Consider the following 19,933-nt stretch of genomic DNA (forward strand, 5'->3'; position numbering starts at 1 on the left):
GGAAGTGGGACCCGAGGCCAATGGGCAACCCGCCCACTGTTTGGCGCGGCTGACTTCGCCGATCGATAATTTGCGTTGTTAATATTAAGTGCAGCGGTTCTAGGGGGCGGGGCTAGCCTGCTGGCAGACGCAACCAGCAACGGTTTCCGAAGCTTCCTCCGCACCCCATCACTATCTCAGCCCACTTTTTCTCTCTCTGTCCTCCGACTGAACATCCAAAATCGGGGTTGGGTAGGGGGAAGCAACTTGCGTTTGAGAGCAACACCTATACCCTTCTACGTGATCTGCACCTTTAAACTCACTCGATCACAATCCGGACCCCGGAGGCACCACCCACATCCGTTTAACATCACTTCCTTCAGAGTTAAGGGGGGGGAAAAATCCTGGGAACTCGAGGGGTTGAGTTGAGCCGCGTTTGGGGAAGGGCGCGGACCTTCTGCTGTAGGACTCCGGCTCTGCGTCCGCTCTGCCCGGTGGCCCCGCACACTTACCACCATGGAGCTGCGGCCTCGTCTCGGGGCCACCTGTTTGCTGGGCTTCAGTTTCCTGCTCCTGGTCACCTTTTCTGATGGACGTACTGGGCTTGGAAAGGGTCAGACCGCATTCTTATCTTAATCTTTACTTATCCTGGGTCCCAGCCCAGTATAACCCTCTTCTCCTCTTAACACGACCCCCCTCCCATTCTAGCTCTTTAGTCACGCCGGATTCTTTTTTATCCTAGCCAACCGCTCTTGGAGTTTGAAGATTTCTTGGGGTAGGGAGGAGCGGGTCTAGGGCATGATGTGATGGGACGTTGTTCTTGGGATGGGGTAAGGAATGGCCCTTAAATTAGAAGAAGCATGTTAAGAGCCCAGCACAGTGCTTAGCACTTGGTAGGTCCTCAGGAACAGCCACCTTTACTGCTGGGAGAAATAGGGCCTTTTTTGGACATGCATATGCAGAGATTCCCCAACTTACCTCTTCCTCTAGAGGAAGGTTACTGCCTCCTTACCCTGGGGGGAACCGTACCTGCATTCCAGGAAGTGGTGACTGGTGCAAAAGGAAGGGCTAAAAGAAGATAGCAGGTCTGAAGTTAGAGGGGCCACCAACAGTTGTCCCTCCTGTGGTTCCGTTAGTGTGTCTGAAGAAACTGAATTGTTTGTGAGTGCTGAGGAGTTATTCAGTGGTTATGAATAGAGAATAGAAGATGTGATCTCCCTACTCCATCCCATTTCTTACATCTTCATTCGAACTCAGGGTTTATGCTTTTCTAAGCGGGTGAGTGGTAGCGTTGATTCCCCCCCCCCCCCCCTTTTTTTGTACTGATCTTACTGTATGGAAAGACTCTCCTGCAGTTCTGCTGTTTGAAATTCGATTTCTCTTATCCTCCCTATTTGTTCATTTATTGGTGTGTGATGAGATTTTGTGGACATTCAGTGTGCCTGAATACAGTCCCTCCTTAATTCAGTAAATAATTTTTGATCACCTACCATATTCCAGGCACTGTCTTGGACACTCCTGTCAATAAGACAGTTTCAGCTTGGGATAAGTACTGGAAATAAAATGAAATTGGGATGGAGAGGCTGAAAAGGATGAGGGAACTAATATTACCTGAACTAGGAAGGTCAGGGAATGCTTCTCTGAGCTGATATGTGAGTTTCCATCTCAGTGATGAAACTACACGGTGAATTCTACTGGGCCAGAATGTTTTAAATACTGACAACCCCATTTTAAAACAGATTACTGTATATTTGGTGTAAAATTGTAAGTACCAAGGGAGACAGAAGGGTAGTGTTAGGAGTGTGGGTTTTGACCTGAGTTTTAATTTATTCTGCCACTAACAAGCTGAGAGGCCTAGGGCAAGTTGCTTAACTTCTCAAAGCTTAGTTTCGCATCTGCAAAAGTGGGCATAATAATAACTACCTGAGACATCAACGGATAATTTACTCTGTTCTAGTTACTGTTAGTTGTAGGCAGTCCCTTGGAGTCATGTATTCAGTATTTTTATTCCTTGTTAGACATGAAGCTCTCGTGGTTATTCTAGTTATCGTTGCTGTATAACAAACCACTCAAAAATGTAGGGGTGTAAAGAAATCATTTTATTATGTTCACAATTCTGTGGGTCAGGAATTCAAAGAAGGCACAGTGGGGAAGGTGTGTTTCTCTGTTCTGTGATATCAGTTTCTTCATGGGCTAGTGTGGGCCTCCTCACAGTAAGAGAGTTGGATTTCAAGAGTGAGTGCCTCAAAAGAACAAGGTGGAAATGCATTGCATTTTTATTGTCTAGCTTTACAAGTCACATAGCATAGCTCCCACTATACTCTGTCTGGGCCAGTTCAGGGGGGAGGGACATTAACCTCCCCCACTCTTGCTGCATAGGGGAATGTTGAGTTCACCTTGTAAGAAAAGCCTGTGGAATGGGAAGTAGTGTGCAGACTAATCAAGACAAGTAAGCAGGCAATTACATGACATTGTCTAAGTAGCTCTGGCTCTTTCCTGAAGATGGCCTGGTGGTTTGCAGACAGGAGAAACTTCATGACTCTACTGTTTTCATTAAGAAGAGGAAGTACAACGGTATGGTATGAACACTGAATAAGAATCAGGAGGCGTGGGGTTTTGTGTGTTTGGTTTTTTTAATACGCTTCTATTGATTTTTAAAGGTAGAGGGAGAAAGAGAAACATCGATGAGAGAGAAACATCAACTGGCTGCCCGCTGCGTACTCCCTACTGGGGATTGAGCCCATAACCCGGGCATGTGCCCTGACCAGAAATTGAACTGGTGACCTCTTGGTTCTTGGGTTGATGTTCAACCATTGAACCACACCGGCTGGGCAAGGCCTGGTTTTAAACCTGGTCAGACCATATAGTCAGCTGTGGTCTTCCCTGCAGACCATTTATTAAATAAGAGAGTTGAACTAGAAATGATTCCTAAGAGTTCTTCCAGATCTAACAGTCTAGAGTTCTAAAATAATTTTGTTATTCTCCATGTGCTAAAAATTTGAACTATATTACCTATGGGGAGAAGTGCAACAACTAACATTTACATACATTGCTATATTCAGGCACCATTCTGTGCACTTTTCATATATTGGCTGGTTTAATCCTCATAGTAACCTTCTGAGATCATCCCCGTTTCACAGATAAAGAACCTAAAGTGGGGCACAGGAGTCACACAGAGAGTAAGTGGGCTAGCTGGGCTACAGTCCCAGAGCCAGTGCTCTTAATAAGCACATACACTCCTGCCTCTGAGGGCAGAAACTCCTCTGAAGACTGTAAAGGAGAAATGAGAAACTTGTTGGGGCGGGCGGGGGGGGGGGGGGGGGAGGTTATGTGCTCTCCTCCAGAAACGGAAAAATGATTGTCACATCTTTGGAATAAAAATTAGGGACTGACACATGGGGAGTGTTTACATTCCACATTGTTCCCCCTCACATTCACAACAACCCTATGGAATAGATATTTTTCTTAGGCATATTTTGCATTTATGCAAACAGCAAGTGACTGAACTAGGATTCCAATCTAGCTCTGTTTGACCACAGACAGACCTTTTTTGGGGGCCACTGTGTTATTTTACCTCTCAGGTACAGTGTTCCCTATTTTAGAGATGTGGCTGCCAGCTCTGACACTTGACCTTTTGTCAGCTGGGAGGGGGTGAATAATACTTTTCTTTAGTTTACACTCATGAAAACAATTTTAGGATGAAGAGCTTGGGAAGTCTGATATAAATACTGTGTTTAGGAATGGTCACTTTCCTTTTTTTTTTTCTTCCTTTTTTTAATATTAGTGTTTTTAGGAAAGGATTTGCTGACGTGGAAGCCTTCAGCTCACTTTGCAGAAACTGGCATAAATTAAGTGGCTGTGCAGGTGACACTTTAGGAAACTGGACTCTCTTCAAATGTTCCACGTTGGCATGGGTGTGTGGGGGGGTGGTGTCGGGGAGTAGGTGATTTCAGTAACAAGGTAAATACTGTACCCTTTCAAGTCATTTTTGAAGGGAAACAAAAAACTTAGGTTTTCTAGATCTGAAGGCAGTGTTTACATTCTGCTTTGGTGAAGCTACACTCATTCATTCATTTAACTTTTGCTAAGGAGGCGGTAAAGTCTTGTGAGTGGTTAAACTATAGACTCTGGAACTCAACCACCTAGGTAGGTTCTAATCTCAGCTCTGCCATGTACTGGAAGTGTAATCTTTAGCAAGCTATTTAACTTCAGGTTCCATATTTGTAAAATGGGAATATTAGAGTTTCTACCTCATAAGTTTATTGTGAGGATTAAATGTCAGTATATGTAAAAGCACACAAAACTGCCTGGCATGTAATAAATGCCATATGAATGTTAGTCATTGATACTGTTATCGTACCATTATGTTATTGTAATTATCACCTAAGTAAGAAATCAAAAAGTAATGATGATGATTATTCCTATTATTAAAAATATCCAGTTACTTTTTACTACGAATTTTTGAAGAAATTTTGTACATGTAGTGAACTATTTCAAATTACACCTCTAGATTTACTCTTAGGGATAATGCAATAAGGTGGCTAAGGAACTGTTGGGGTACCAGAGAAGAATGTTAATTAGGAATCAAGAGACCTAAATTCTGGTTGTGGCTTCCTCTGTGGTTTTGGGTAGGCTCTGTCCTTTTCTAGGCCCTTGTAGTATGCAAGGATTGGACTAATCTCTTAAGTTTGTGCTGTCCAATACAGTAGCACTAGCCATGTGTCACTCTTAAATTTTAAATTAATTATAATTCAGTACAATTAAAAATTTAGCTTCTCAGTTGCGTTAGCTACCTTTCAAGTACTCACCAGCCACCTGTGGCTTGTGGTTACTACATTGAACAGTGCAGATATAGAACATTCCCATCAGTGCAGAAAATTCCATTGAACCGTGCTGACTTTCTTAGTAATAACTCCTGTGACTGTAAGTTTTGTCAGCTAGCTCCTGAGTAGCCCAAGTTTATGGAGAAATTTTATTTTACCTGATATTAATCTAGCTTCCCTGACTTTCTTTTGGCTATCATTTGCCTGGTATATATATATATCATTTTATTTTTTCCTTTTATAAGTCCTTTTTTAGGTGCTCTTATAAACATCATAGTTTCATGTTCTTTAAAAAAACACACACACACACAAAAATCTGACCATTACTGTCTTTTAACTCCAGCTGGCAAATTTAGTCCACTTATGTTTATGGTGATTATGATGTTTGTGGTGATTAGAGATGGTCATATTTCTCTCATCCAGTTTCCATTGCTTCTGTGTTTTCTATGCTTTTTTTTTTTTCTTCTCCATTGGTGCCCTTTCTTTAGAGGTTGAGTATTTGCTTGTTCTTATTTTATCTCCTTTATTAGTCTGGAAGTTGGCGCTCTAGTTCGTTTAGTGGTTACACTTGAAATTTTACTTGCATACTTAACAAAATCTAACATTAATATCTTGATGTTATTAAGAGCACTTTAACTTAAGTCATTTCCTCTTTATAAGTAGTTCTTGTCTTGCACTTTAGCTGTCTTTTTTTAAAAACTCTACAAGTTGAGCATTACAAACTTTTCTACACTTAATACTTAGAAGTATCTATGTGTTTACCAATTTATTTGCTCACTGTTCCTTGTATCTAAGCTTTCTTCTGGAATCCCTTCCTTCCTGAAACATGCCCTTTACTTATCCTTTTTCTCTGGTTCTTTTCTCCTAGGGGACTATTTCATATTTCCTCATCTCTTCAAACTTCCAGGCTTCTTCCACAATCCTTGCTCTCAGCTGGTGACCATGCTTCCTATATAATAGAAGGAATTAAAAGAGACCTTTCAAAAACCGTCACCACTACATTTACCTACCTCCTAGCACCAGTGTTCATATATTCTTCCTTTCCTGTTTTTGTTGGATAAACTGTGCTCCTAGCAAAGGCTAATCCCTCTACTTGAGTAATAAATCCCATGTCCTTTTACCTACTCACAATATTTATTTTAAAAAAATATTTTTATTGATTTCAGAGAGGAAGGGAGAGGGAGAGAGATAGAGACATCAATGATGAGAGAGATTTATTGATTGGCTGCATGCTCCACGCTGGGGATCGAGCCGGCAACCCAGGCATGTGCCCTTGACCAGAATCAAACCCAGGACCCTTCAGTTACAGGCCAACGCTCTATCCATTGAGCCAAACTGCTAGGGCTCATGATGTTTTTTTACCTTCTCTTCTCATCTTGTATCATCAGCTTTTCTTCCATTATTATATAATTTCTATCAGCTTTCAACATCCTATACTTCCCTTTCCATTGAGTTAAAACCCTTCCTCAACTCATAGCTCCCTTTAGCAATGCCCTTTTCCCCCTTCAGCAAAATTATTTGAAAGTGCTGTGTGTCCTAGTTCTAGAAATCTTCCTTTGGGCTATCTTGATTTGCTCTAATTATGCTGTCATCTTCACTCCTCTGTTGAAGCTCGTCTTGCCAAAGTCAGCACTGTTCCTCAGTTGCTGAATCCAGTGGTCATTTCTGATTTAACAGGAATAGTGGAGTCAGTTGATCACCTTTCCTTCGTGAAGCATCTTGGAAACACTTAGATTATAGGACGCCACGCACTGCTGGTTTTCTGCCGATCTCACTGGCAGTTCCTTCTTGTGGCCTTGGCTAGTTATTCTTTATCTCCCTGGGAGGACTCCAGGGCTCTTGGACTTCCTCTCCATCTATACTCACTCCTGTGGGATCTTATTCAGTCTCAGGCTTTAAATTACATTCATATGCTCATAACTCCTTTGCATTTCAGGTTCAGATATTCAGTTGTTCATTCAGCATCTCCAGTTGGATGTCTAGTAAGCATCTCAAAATGAACATATACAAGTCCAAACTCTTTTTTCTGAATCCTTACCCCAGGATATTTTTTTCCGTTGGTTTTTCAAGAGAGTGAAAGGGAGGGAGGAGGAGGGGGTAGACAGAGTTGTCTAGTTGGGCATCCTGCCAAAGCAGGATTAAGTTGCCTGAGTTTAGGTGTTGACAAGCAGAACGATGGGGATCACATTAAGTACCTTCCAATTCTCCTGAACATCCTCCCAGTTGTACTCTTATGTAATTGTTCACTATTCAGGATTAGACTTTGGGCCCTCGGCAAGCGACACATTTCCTCTGGGTCAGCAGCCCATGCTGTTGGGAATGAAAAGGGATGATGGTTAGTTTGGATTTTGCCCCCATGTGCTAATCTGAATGAGCTATTTATTCCTCTGTGTTAACAGTGATGGAAATTTTAATTTATTTCTAGGAAAGAAAGGCGTGGGAGATAGTATAGTAATTGAAAAGTCATAAAATTGAAGTTTAAATCCCAACTTGACCATTTACCAGCTCTGTGACCTGGTACAGGTTATGTAACTTCTCTGAGCCTCAGAAGTCTCAACTGTAAAGATAACAAATGCTGCCATTTACTGATCACTTATACCTATTTTAATGATGAGAAAACAAGTATAGAGAGGTTAAATAAGAGAGGATTATTATAAATTATTGCCAAATTTAAATGAGGTAACACATGTGATGTGCCAAGAATATAGAAGGTGGTCCATAAATAGCAGCTAGCATTATTATGATCACTAACATTTTCCAGATATGAAATTGAGTAATTTATGTTATGGCTGAAATAAGATTCATTTACTCAATAAAATACTTTATGGAGCACTTTTCTTGGCCATGTGTAGAGCTAAGAGCTAGGGAAACAGGAGGGAATAAGACAGTTATGTTCCCAACTCTTAGGGAATTTGCTTTGGGGTAAAGGGGACCACATCCAACATTTATAATTCAGCCTGGGAAGTGCTGTCACGGGAATCAGAGAAGATTTACTAGAAGAAATGCCCTCTAGGTTTATACCTGAAGAATGAATGGGAGGTGAAGGTGGAAGGAAAGGCATGAGGAGCAGTGATTATGAAAGCTGGAGGGGAGAAAGTGCATGCTGCATTTAAGGAATTGAAAGAAGCTTTGTGTGTAAGATTTTAGGAAAAGTGTGGAAAGTGAGCCTGGAGAGGTGGGCAAGTGCCATATTCTGAAGGCTTTGTAAGTCCTGCTGCAAGAGTTTGGCCTTTCTTTTTAGGGCTTGGAAAGCCTCTGAAAAGTTTTTACCCACCAGAGATGTGATTTTAAAATATCACTCTGGCTGAAGTGTGGGGAATTAAGACAAGAAAAGCTTTAAAAACATTATCTCATTTAATCTTTACACCCACACTTGGAGGTGGGTATATTATCTTGATTTTACAGATGAAGAAATTGGGACTTGGAGAGCTTACTTTATTCACAAAATTCATGCATTTAATAGGCATTGGAGTCGTCATCCATCTCTTTCAGACTCAAAAGCAATATTGCTGAATTATCTTCAACTAGTAATGATTTGTTATGACCTGCTTTATGTTTACTCTGTGGAAAATTCCCATTCATTCTTATTGTATTACTTGCATACTCTGTGTTAGATTACAAAGCATTTTACAGACTTTATTTTCCTTAAAAACTATCAGTAGGCAATGTTATCTCCATTTTACAGGTCTGAAAAGTGAAGCTTGAGGTATGGGACAGTCCATGGTCCAAAAAACCCAGAAAGTGGTGGAGCAGGGACTTGAACACCATGCTCTTGATAGAGGAAAGCCTTTTTTATGGATGAACATGCCACACTTCTTTCTTGGGTCTTTACTCTTTATTCATGTGTGAATGTTTATAAGACTCTTTTCTTCTAGGTTTTGGAGATCACATTCATTGGAGGACACTAGAAGATGGGAAGAGAGAAGCAGCTGCCAGGTATAAGATATGGTTTTAGATTATTTAGGGTGGTAAAACACTTTTCGGACATTTTAGTATGTGAAGATCATGCCAAAGCAGAGCAAAAATGAATACTTGCATGATAGCAACAACACTAATACTATCTAACATCTAGTAAGTGCTTACTATGCACCAGACCTTGAATTATGTGAATTAGCTTATTTAATTCTCATAATAACTCTTTTGAGGTGGGTACTGTTGTTACCTTCATTTTGAAGATAAGAAAACTAAGGCATAGAGCAATTATGTAACTTGCCAAAAATCACACAGCTAGTAAGTGGTGAAGCCAAGATTCAGATGCAGGCATTCTGGCTTCAGAGCCTGCACTCAACCAGTAAACCATACTGGCTACTAGTCTCAAGTTGAGTAGTCTTAAAATTCCAAGTCTATGCACAGATAACTGACACAAAGGGAGAGAAAAAGGCAGAGCAGGGGAGGGAAGTGCTTTGTATGCATTAATTCATTTAATCCTCACAACCTTTAAGGCTGGTTCAGCCTGTGAAGTAAGAACTATTATGCAGGAGAGGAAATTGAGATACAGAATGGCTAAATAACTTGACAATAGTTTACACAGCTAGTAAGTGGCAGAGCCAAGACTTAAATGTTTTGGAGAAATACAAAGACCAATATACTTATGTGTACCTACCTTACACACATATTCTTGCACAGAAACACAAACTATAGTGTTTGCTTTTGCTAGAACAGATTCTACAGCTTCATGGTTCTGAGTCTCATACCTTCTGAATTAGAGTAGGATTACCAGATTTAGCAAATAAAAATAAAGGATGCTCAGTTAAATTTTAATTTTGGGTAAACAATAATTTTAAATATGCCCCATGTAATGTTTGAGACATACCTATATTAAAAAAATTTTTTTTTGCTTGGCCAATGTGTCTCAGTGGTTGAGCGTCGACTCATGAACCAGGAAATCATGCTTTGGTTCAATTCCTGGTCAGGGCACATGCCTGGGTTGCAGGCTCAATCCCTAGTGGGGGATCTCTCTCATCGATGTTTCTATCTCTCTCCCTTCCTCTATCTAAAATCAGTAAAAAAAAAAAATTTTTTTAAAAACCCAAAAATTTTTTGTTGTTTATCTGAAATTCAAATTTAACTAAGCATTATGTATTTTATCTGGCAACCTTAGGAGAAAAATTCCGATTAGTCTTTGAAGTTCTAAATCAAATGGCTGTGTTTAGATAAAGTCTTCAGTGATTTTTTTTGGGCAGTTTGTGTTTTTTTTCCCTGTACTATTACAACCCAACCTATATCCACCCTCCATTATCTATAATAATAAAAGCATAATATGCTAGTTAGACCAGCTGTCCTTCTGGACATCCTTCCGGACGACCTTCTGGATGAAGCTGGGCCTGTGAGGGAAGCCTGGGGCCTGGGTGCCTGCTGGCAGCCGGAGGGAAGCCCAGTCCTGGGTGCCAGAGGGAAACCTGGGGCCTGGGTGCCTGCCGGCAGCCGGAGGGAAGCCAGCGCAGGCAGCCGGGGGAAGGAAGGCCTACTCTTGCACAAATTTCATGCATCGGGCCTCTGGTAGTATATATTATTCTGCTTGTAGGTGCCTAACTCTTCCCATTCAGACCCTTGATCTCCTATAGGGGAACTGTTTTATGTTCATCTCTGAATCCCCAAACACGGAGATGTTGAGTGACTGAAATGGCTATTGAATAAACAGTTATGGAGAGTCACTGGGTGTATAAGGAATGAAGGGGAACTAGCATTTGTGAATTGTCTTCTATATACTAAATATAGTTCTGATTGTTTTTGCAACATTTAATGTTCACAAAGGCCCCATTAGAAATGAATGGGTAAAGTCCTTGGCCACAGAGAGATAACATTCCCATGAGGCCTGTAACATTTGACATAAATAAATGATGCCATTCTAGTCTCTTATCTCCTTTCCGAGAGAAGAGGACCTGGGTCTAGTTGGCTGGGACTCTCGTTTCCATAGCAACAAGAGGTCCTATAAGAGCCAAGGCCTGCCGGAAGTTCAGTTTTCACTTCCGGTTTGCGTCTTAGACGCCGGCAACCCGGAAGTTGACGTGCGGGTTGCACATGGCCGCGCCCCGGGAGGATGCCGCTGGTAGTGTTTTGCGGGCTGCCGTACTGCGGCAAGAGCCGACGCGCAGAGGAGCTCCGCGGGGCGCTGGCGGCCGAGGGCCACGCGGTGTACGTGGTGGACGACGCGGCGGTGCTGGGGGCGGAGGACCCGACAGTGTACGGCGATTCGGCCCGCGAGAAGGCGCTGCGGGGGGCCCTGCGCGCTGCGGTGGAGCGGCGCCTGAGCCGTCACGAGGTGGTCATCCTTGACTCCATTAACTACATTAAGGGCTTCCGCTACGAGCTCTACTGCCTGGCGCGGGCGGCGCGCACCCCGCTCTGCCTGGTCTACTGCGTACGGCCCGGCAGTCCGAGCGGCGGACCGCGGGTGGCGGCTGCGGAGGAGAAGCAGAGCCGGAACGTCAGTGTGAGTTGGCGGCCGCGCGCCCAAGAGGGAGGGGGACCTCCGGCCGCGGGCGCCCACGTCCTTAGGGAAGCGCGAGCAGTGGACTCGATAGTAAATGGGGGAACCCAGGCACACCTACTTACGGAACTGGAGCCGAAGGAAACCGGGACGCCAGATCTCCCAGCTGCCGTGATCCCTGATTTCGAGAAAGCGGCAAACCATGTGTCCAGTGCCTTGTACCCTCCCGAACTTCTGGAGGCCCTAATGCTGCGCTTCGAGGCTCCCGACTCGCGGAACCGCTGGGACAGACCCCTGTTCACCTTGGTGGGCTTAGAGGAGCCGTTGCCCCTCGCAGAGATCCGGGCTGCCCTTTTTGAGAACCCTGCTCCTCCACCCCATCAGTCTACCCAGTCCCAGCCCCTTGCCTCGGGCAGCTTTCTGCACCAGCTGGATCAGGTCACCAGCCAGGTGTTGGCGGGACTGATGGAAGCGCAGAAGAGCGCAGTCCCGGGAGACTTGCTTAGGCTTCCTGGGACCACGGAACACCTTCAGTTTACCCGGCCTTTGTCCATGGCCGAACTGAGCCGCCTCCGACGCCAGTTTATTTCCTACACCAAAACGCATCCCAATAATGAGAACCTGCCTCAGCTGGCCAACATGTTTCTGCAGTATCTGAACCAGAGCCTGCTCTAACCAGAGGTGTTTGGGGACAGGCCGTGGCTCCTTGTGTAACCTCTACTGCCCTGTGTTTCTCTGAGAAGAGTAATCTGAAGGTCTGCAGAGCATACTGATGTGCGGTACTAGAGCTGTTGTGACTGACTCACACTTTGCAGAATGCCCCTGTGCCAGACCCTGAGTTTAGAGCATACTCTGAGACTAGAAAAACCGGGGAACTAGATTGAAGGATCTTGGCAAATTTCCTCAGAGGACAGAGCTCAGATGGACAGGGCCCGCTTAGATTGGGATCTACTTGGGATATCACACTGCATTGACTTCCCCCAGCTGAACTGTGGGAAAGCAGACTGGATGGATGAATTGTTTTAAAAACACTTGTGAACAGAAACGTAAGATGGCACAGTTCTGCATCTGCACTGGCCCTTCTTTCATACCACAAATCGTGTTTTTAGTACTGTACCTAAGATGTTTGCTAGCCTATCCCGGGTCTGGGGGTCACAGATAAATCCACTGGTTTCTGTCCTTGGGAAGCTTTGGTTCTAGTGGAAATAAAAGACATAGCCACTAGATTATTTCATTTAATAAAACCTTTTAGAAAGAGTCGGCTGGAATCTCTTTCACTTAATGTAACTTATTAATGTTCTTCATGTAATTAATGTAACATTTTAGATCTACATACAGGGGTGGGCAAAGGTAGGTCTACAGTTGTGAGTACATGAAAGTTTATTCTTGTATTATATTATTTTCCATACAAACAACTGTAAACCCCTATATATTTCTGCTGTGCCTTTGAAATAGCACATCAATAGTGCGTATTGAGGGATTGTCACTTCTGTAAATTGTGCTTCACTCTGTGTTCCGAGGCAAATGTTGCTTTAAGTTTGTCTTTCATTCTTCCATTGGTTATTTATTAAACAAACGATAGGTACCTGTCTTACCAGTGCTTGTGATTTTTTAAAGAATTGGGTAATATTTGCCGTTGAGAGGTTCATAGTTTGTTGAGAAGTACAGACAAGTAAACAGATGATTACAGGACATAGGGGCTGGTGGCTAGAGGGTGGACACAGAATGCTTTAGGAGTCCAGAGGAGGAAAGGATTAACTAGCTGTTGAGAGAAAATGGTTTTGCAAAGACTTCAGAGGGATTAATATGTAAACTGTCACTTTAGAACAAGGTTCAGCAAAGGGCCAAATAGTAAATACTTTAGGCTTTGTGGACCACAGCCTCCCTGTTGCAGCTTATCAGCTTTGCCACTGTAACACAAAAGCAGCGATAGTCTAAAAAATAGGTTGCCATGGTTGGTAATGTATTTCTTGCTTATCAGGCAATCCTTATACCACCTTTTGTTTCTGATATATGAGCGAGGATTCCTGCTACAAATGGAGGTTTGGACTAAGAAATCTTTAAGTCCTTTTCCAATGAATTCTGGATTGCCATTCTAAATTGTAGTAAACTATACTGGTTAGAAAGAACGTTAGTTTTGGAGTCAGATTTATCAATTAGTAAATTGCAGCATCTAGATTTTATGTGGCCAAATATTTAATCTCTTTGGAGTCTCAGTTTTCTCATTATTATAATGAATCTATTAATAATATCTCTAAGGATTATTGTAAGGATTTAAGTGAGATAATGCATATAAAGCACATAGCACCATGTTTCATAATAAAAGTTTATTACATTTTGCCTATTATTATAGTTACCTGGGTCCCACTTGTCACCTAAGCTTGCCCTACTCATTTGCTTTATAACTTTTTACAAGTATTTAGAGGCAGAAATCTCTCCTAAGTTTGTAGTAGGCCTCTGATGAGGAGTTGATAATTCATTTGACACTTACTGAATTAATTAGTTGATGTGTATTTAGAGTAGTGCCCAGTACAAATTAAATGCTACGTGTGTGTTTGCTATCAATATGATTTTATATGCCAGATGTAGGGGATATAGAAACAGCTAAGAGTTCCTTAAGGATCCAAGTCTGGTGGGGGGAGATGGGTAAATATAATAAATCAGTGTAGTAAATACAGTGTATGATGACGTATTGATACGGTGGTTGGATGATGACTGCTTACCTAGGACCCTCCCGCAAGTTGTCATTTGAACCTTGAGAACTTGGAGAGCTTCATCTGGCCAAGACTGGTTCAGGTGGATTATGTCACTCATTATTTAAAAAAAGAAAAAATTTTTTTTCCTCCTTGATTGTAAAAATTACATTTAATTGTAGAAAAATAGAAGAAGTATAGTAAAATCCATAATCCCATTATTCAGGAATAACTGCTGTTATGTTTTGTTACATTTCCTTTGGGCTCGCTCTTCTGTACATATTTGTATAATTAAAACCAAACTGCAACTAATAATTTTCTATTTTTTTTAAATATATTTTATTGATTTTTTACAGAGAGGAAGGGAGAGAGATAGAGAGTTAGAAACATCGATGAGAGAGAAACACCGATCAGCTGCCTCCTGGGGATGTGCCCACAACCCAGGTATATGCCCTTGACCAGAATCGAACCAGGGACCCTTCAGTCCGCAGGCTGACGCTCCATCCACTGAGCCAAACCGGTTTCGGCTATATTCTATTTTTTAATTTAAAATTATACCAATGAAAATTTTTACTAACATTTTTAATAGTTATATCACCTTAACAATTTAAATCTGATGTTTTCTACAATCTTTTCCCCCTAGCTTTAAAGTCCAAATTTACAGAATTTACAATAATGTCAGAATTATCAGTAATTTTGTTATAATAATCTGTTATTGAATAGATTGTCTTAAAAATTTCCCAATTGGAATAATACTGTATGAATGTGCATTAATCTTTGTCTTCATAAATTGGTCATTTTTATTAGGATAGATATCAAGAAGTGGAATTGCTAGATTATAATTTCTTTGTTTTGTTTTTAAGTGGATTGCCCCTGATGGTGATTATCCATAAATCCTGGTGTGGAGCTTGCAAAGGTAAGTGCAAATGATCAAACCTCAGATGCATTCTGAAATACTAGCATTTAAAAATAGGAGTAGTGACTTTCACGCAGTGACTGCTGATTGCTTTAAAGGATACCAAGGAAATATATGACATAGATTCCCTGCTCCCAAGAAATTTGCAATTATATATATTTGCAGGGGGTTGGAGGGTAAGGCAGTTAAGATAAGTAGAGTATAAGATTAAGTGCTAAAGTCATATGGACAGTAAATGTTAGCAGAAGCTGAAATGTACAGAGAGACATGAGAAGGTTAGGAAAATCTTCCTGCAGAACTTGAGAACCAAATTAGAACCCAAGGTTATTTTACTTCGTAGCATGTATTTTTTCTGCTATACCACCCTGCCACATCCAAGTCAGACTTTTTTCTTTTGTTATGCTATACTTACAAAATCCTAGCTGGAAACAGAGTATAAAATTAGTGTAAATAATTAGTGTAACAAATACATTAGTGGTATTGTTACTCTTTTGTCTATTACTTCTTTAGTGGGAGTTATTGAAATGTGTAAAAAAGCAAATAGTAATAATTTTTTCATATATATATATATATATATATATATATATACACACACACACACACAACATTATCTATATTTTAGAAATGAGGTAAAAGCTTTAAAGAAATGACATCAATCACTCAAGGTCACATAGTTATGCAAGTAAGTGGCAGAAGCAGAAGCAGAATTCAAGTGTCCTGATTTAAGGGTTAATTATATGAATCAGCTCAGCAAATTAGAGTTCTGATATAACAATGATGTTTTCTTCTATTCCACCCCCCCCCCCCCCCCAGCTTTAAAGCCCAAATTTGCTGAATCTACAGAAATTTCAGAACTTGCCCATAATTTTATTATGGTAAATCTTGAGGTAAGACTTGCAGAGTTTCTCCTTTCTGTATTTATTTATTTATTTATTTTTAAAATACATTTTATTGATTTTTTTACAGAGAGGAAGGGAGAGAGACAGAGAGTCAGAAACATCGATGAGAGAGAAACATCGATCAGCTGCCTCCTGCACATCTTCTACTGGGGATGTGCCCGCAACCAAGGTACATGCCCTTGACCGGAATCGAACCTGGGACCCTTGAGTCCGCAGGCCGATGCTCTATCCACTGAGCCAAACCGGTTTCGGCTCCTTTCTGTTTTAATCTTAAGTCTTCACTCTTTTAGAATTGCCATTATTAATAGTATAAAATCTTATTTAGCAGAGCTAGCTGCTTATATGTATGCATTTTTCTCTTGACCTTTAACACTAAGTCTTGTGTCAGACATGGTAGAAAACTGTCCAGCCTCCACTTGTGGGAGGAAGGTGGCTAGAGGGGATTGGATAAGGTGACTGAACTTTAAGGTCCCTTCATTCTTAGTCCATGATTATGACATGTTTTTACATCTTTGTATAGTAGCTGATCCAAAGGGATAGTCACACATGCAGGCTGTGAGTTCCTGCAAAATGTGATTCAGTTGAAAGCCAAGTCTGTCTGGGCTTGAATGTACAGCTTGAATGTACATTCTATAAAATAATGTTTACTTAAACACAGTCCTAGAAATTTTCTGAACACAGTAACAGTTAATGTTGTGCCAAGTCAGTGATGGTTTGGAAATCGGTGAAGAACAAAACAAATTTTTTTGCCCTCATTGAAATTACCTATGGGGATTTGAATACGGGAAGACAGACAAATATCAGATGGTGGTAAGTGCTGTGGCTAAAATTGAAGGGTGGAGGGGATAGTTTGCAAACATAGTTATCAAAGAAGGTGGCTTTTGAGCAAAGATTTGAAGCAGAAAAGGGAGTGAGCCATAAGGATAATGAGGGAAATGTATCCATGCATAGGGTAAAACCAAGTACAAAAACCTGTGTTAGGAGCATGCCTGGCTTGTTTAATGACAGCAACTGCAAACAGGTTAGTGTGCTTGACATAGCCCAGAAAGGGGTAGGACATGGAGTTAGAGAAGTGCCCAGGTGGCAGATCATGTAGGGCCTCTTATGCCACTGCAATGACTTACTTGGGGGTTTTACCCTGAGTGAGAGGAGAAGCCACTGAAAGGATTTGAGGAGAGAGGGAACATGATCTGACTTAAGGTTTATAATTCATAGGATGAAGAGGAGCCCAAGGATAAAGATTTCAGCCCTGATGGGGGTTATATTCCACGAATTCTTTTCCTGGGTAAGGTGAAAGATCTTAATCTGGGATCCAAGATGTGGAAGGAGAGAGACATGACTCGGCACTGACTCCACCTAGTGAAACTATACTGGGATAGCTAAAAACAAGAAACAAAAAGCAGTTTCAAGAGAGAGCGGGGAGAGTTCTGAGTGCCAGGACTTTAAGTCTGAAGGAGTTTTTCCCATAACTAACTGCTTTTGTGAGCAAGAACAGAGTATTGATCATCCATTTATTCAGTCAATAATCGTTTTATGTATCAGCTCTAAGTCAAGAACTATGTGAGGCACTACAAGGACACAGATAAGCCACAATTCTTACCCTTGACACCATAGAGCAGCAGGGGTTCCATTGCCAAATGGAACCAGACAAATGTCTTTCCACAAACAATTTTATAAAAAATACTAATGACTGCCTAATCTTTACTCAGCATTCTGTTAGATTCTATGGGGAATACAGATAAAAATATAGGATCCCATCATCATCAAACAGAAAAGGAACATGTCAAGAAGAGGGAATAGCACATGCCAAGAAATGGGGGAGGGGTGTTGTATTCAGGAAACTGTGAAGAGTTCATTGTGATTGCAACATAAAATACAGGGATTAGGGCGGTGAGATAATGGGCTGCAAAGATGGGTAGGTCTCATTTTACAGAAGGCCCAGTGTATCATATAGTGTTTGAAGTACCTGTCTTGTAATTATTGCAACCCCTGTGCCATTTTGTCTACAATAGATCCCAGTGGCAAGGTGCGTCCTGAAATTATCAATGAGAATGGGAACCCCAGCTACAAATATTTCTACACCAATGCTGAGCAAGGTATGGTTATGTTGAAAGGAGGAAAGGTTGCTGCTAGATTTAACTAGGACAGCGGTTCTCAACCAGTGGATTGCGACCCCTTTGGTGGTCGAACGACCCTTTCACAGGGGTCGCCTAAGACCATCCTGCATATCAGATATTTACATTACGATTCATAACAGTAGCAAAATTACAGTTATGAAGTAGCAATGAAAATAATTTTATGGTTGGGGGTCACAACATGAGGAATTGTTTTAAAGGGCCAGAGGTTGAGAACCACTGAACTAGGATGAACCATATGGCATGTCCGTGATGGGAAACTCAGTTCAACATGTTAGCTGAGCATCTCTTGCATGACTAGCTTTTGGCTAGGTCCTGTGTAGAATATAGGGGAAAGATAAGACTGAGCTCCTTCCCTAACTACTTACAGTCTAGTTGGAAGCTAACTGACCCACATGAAACTGAAGAACTGAGGCTCACAGAAGTAGCCACTTGTAACCTCGACAGGAAATGAAATACATGAAATGTTCATCTAAAAGATATAGTGGGGATGGTAGGAGGGTGTTTTCTATTCCTAGTGTCAAGTAAACATGTGCAGTCTATGACGGGTTCAACTCTAATCCTGGAGGATAAGCCCAAGTAACTACTACCATTTTTGTGGCACTTCAGCTTTATAAAGCACTTTTATTATCCATGCTCATTTAATTTTTGCAATAATCCTGTGCAAAGTAAGTAGCATTACCTCATTTTATAGATGACGAGACAAATTCAAAGAGGTAAAATGACTAAGGCTAAAATCCAGAACTATGTCTTGTGTCCAGATCACATGTTACTGTCATATTTCTTCTAAAATATAAAAATCGATATTGGTTGTCAGCTGGTAGATATTAAAGACCTACTTCATATTCTCACCCCTCCCCACCCCCCAACCTTTATTTCATAGTTATTCAGGGGATGAAGGAAGCTCAGGAAAGGCTGACGGGTGATGCCTACAGAGTGAAACATCTTGAAGATGAGTTGTAACATGAATGTGTTCCAGAAGGAGAGCAGCCGGGAGGGAATATTGAGGAATCACTCAGAACAACTAAACCAATCAGGAAACCTTGCTCCTGCCTGTGTGGGAAGGAGCGCTCTCACTGTGGAAGAGTTCTGCTAATAGAAGCTGGTCTCCCATGTTTGTGGATCCAGCAGCATGTGGCCGACTTCCTTCTCCTGCCCCTCTGACCTATTTGTCATTGAATGTAAAGGATAATAATATCTTTTGACATAAAACTTGAGCCATTTGGAGATTTACTCCTTGCACTTAAGTGTTTGAATCTTTTTCCATTTCCTGCCACTCTGCTGACCTTGCTGGTAAAGGGAGACCAGGAGCATCTTTTCTACATGTTAAAATTGCAGAAATGGCTCATCGTTTCAAACAATAAACCCTGAATGTCAATCAGTAATTCTGACCCCACCAAGGAGACCAGCCTGATTCTTCTCTTTTCCCCTCCTGGGAATAATCTTGGCCTTCCTCCTGAATCCCTTCCTCTTCTCCTGCTTGGGTTTCCCTGTTTGCACGCATGCGTGTGCGGGAATGGCTGTGTGCTTACACTCAGCCCCAGCGGGAAGCATGCTTTCCCTGTAACTGTTGGAGAAACTCAAACCTTCAAGCCCTAGGCAGAGCCATTTTTGTCAAGTTGTCAACTGTATTTTTGTACTGGGGTTAAAAAAATTATAATTGTACTATTAAACTTTAATAAAACTTTAAGAAGAAGTATGTTGTGATGGCCTTTTTGTTATTGGAAAATGGAGGGAGGGATGGAGATCAGAGAGTAAACTAATTTTGAGGGCCTAATTTAGGACTCTCCTTCTTTCATACCTTCTACATTCAAATGGTCATCAGAGCTCATCAATTCTACTTTTTTAAACAGCTGAATTCACTCCATCCTCATTATTGCTGTTTTGGTGCACGGCAGACTTTTTCTGTTTCCTAGACTATTTCTTGTGACAGCTTCTTAATTTGTCTACTACCAATATGCTCTCCTACAATCCATCTTCCCTGCTTTCCAGAATGCTAATATGACAATGTCACTCCCCTGCTTGAAGCCTTTCCCTTCACCTTCAAGACAATAATAT

General features: G+C 41.5%; 1 protein-coding gene across 2 annotated transcripts; it reads left to right on the forward strand.

Moving 5' to 3' along the window:
• The first annotated feature begins 351 nt into the window (after nt 1-351).
• TXNDC12 (thioredoxin domain containing 12) lies at nt 352-19,571 on the forward strand. Of its 2 annotated transcripts, XM_059689594.1 has the most exons (7): nt 352-592; nt 8,678-8,738; nt 14,789-14,841; nt 15,655-15,728; nt 16,956-17,025; nt 17,753-17,836; nt 18,759-19,571. In XM_059689594.1, the coding sequence occupies exons 1-7, from the start codon at nt 496-498 to the stop codon at nt 18,836-18,838; spliced, it is 519 nt and encodes a 172-aa protein (XP_059545577.1). In that variant the 5' UTR covers nt 352-495; the 3' UTR covers nt 18,839-19,571. The 2 variants fall into 2 exon arrangements, 1 of the variants encoding a protein (XP_059545577.1); XR_009451986.1 differs by lacking the exons at nt 352-592; nt 8,678-8,738; nt 17,753-17,836; nt 18,759-19,571 and adding an exon at nt 10,325-11,235 and having other exon boundaries at nt 16,956-16,969.
• Nucleotides 19,572-19,933: the final 362 nt, after the last annotated feature.

This window comes from Myotis daubentonii, chromosome 3 (genome assembly GCF_963259705.1).
Source record: "Myotis daubentonii chromosome 3, mMyoDau2.1, whole genome shotgun sequence".
In the NCBI taxonomy this organism is placed as follows: Eukaryota; Metazoa; Chordata; class Mammalia; order Chiroptera; family Vespertilionidae; genus Myotis; species Myotis daubentonii.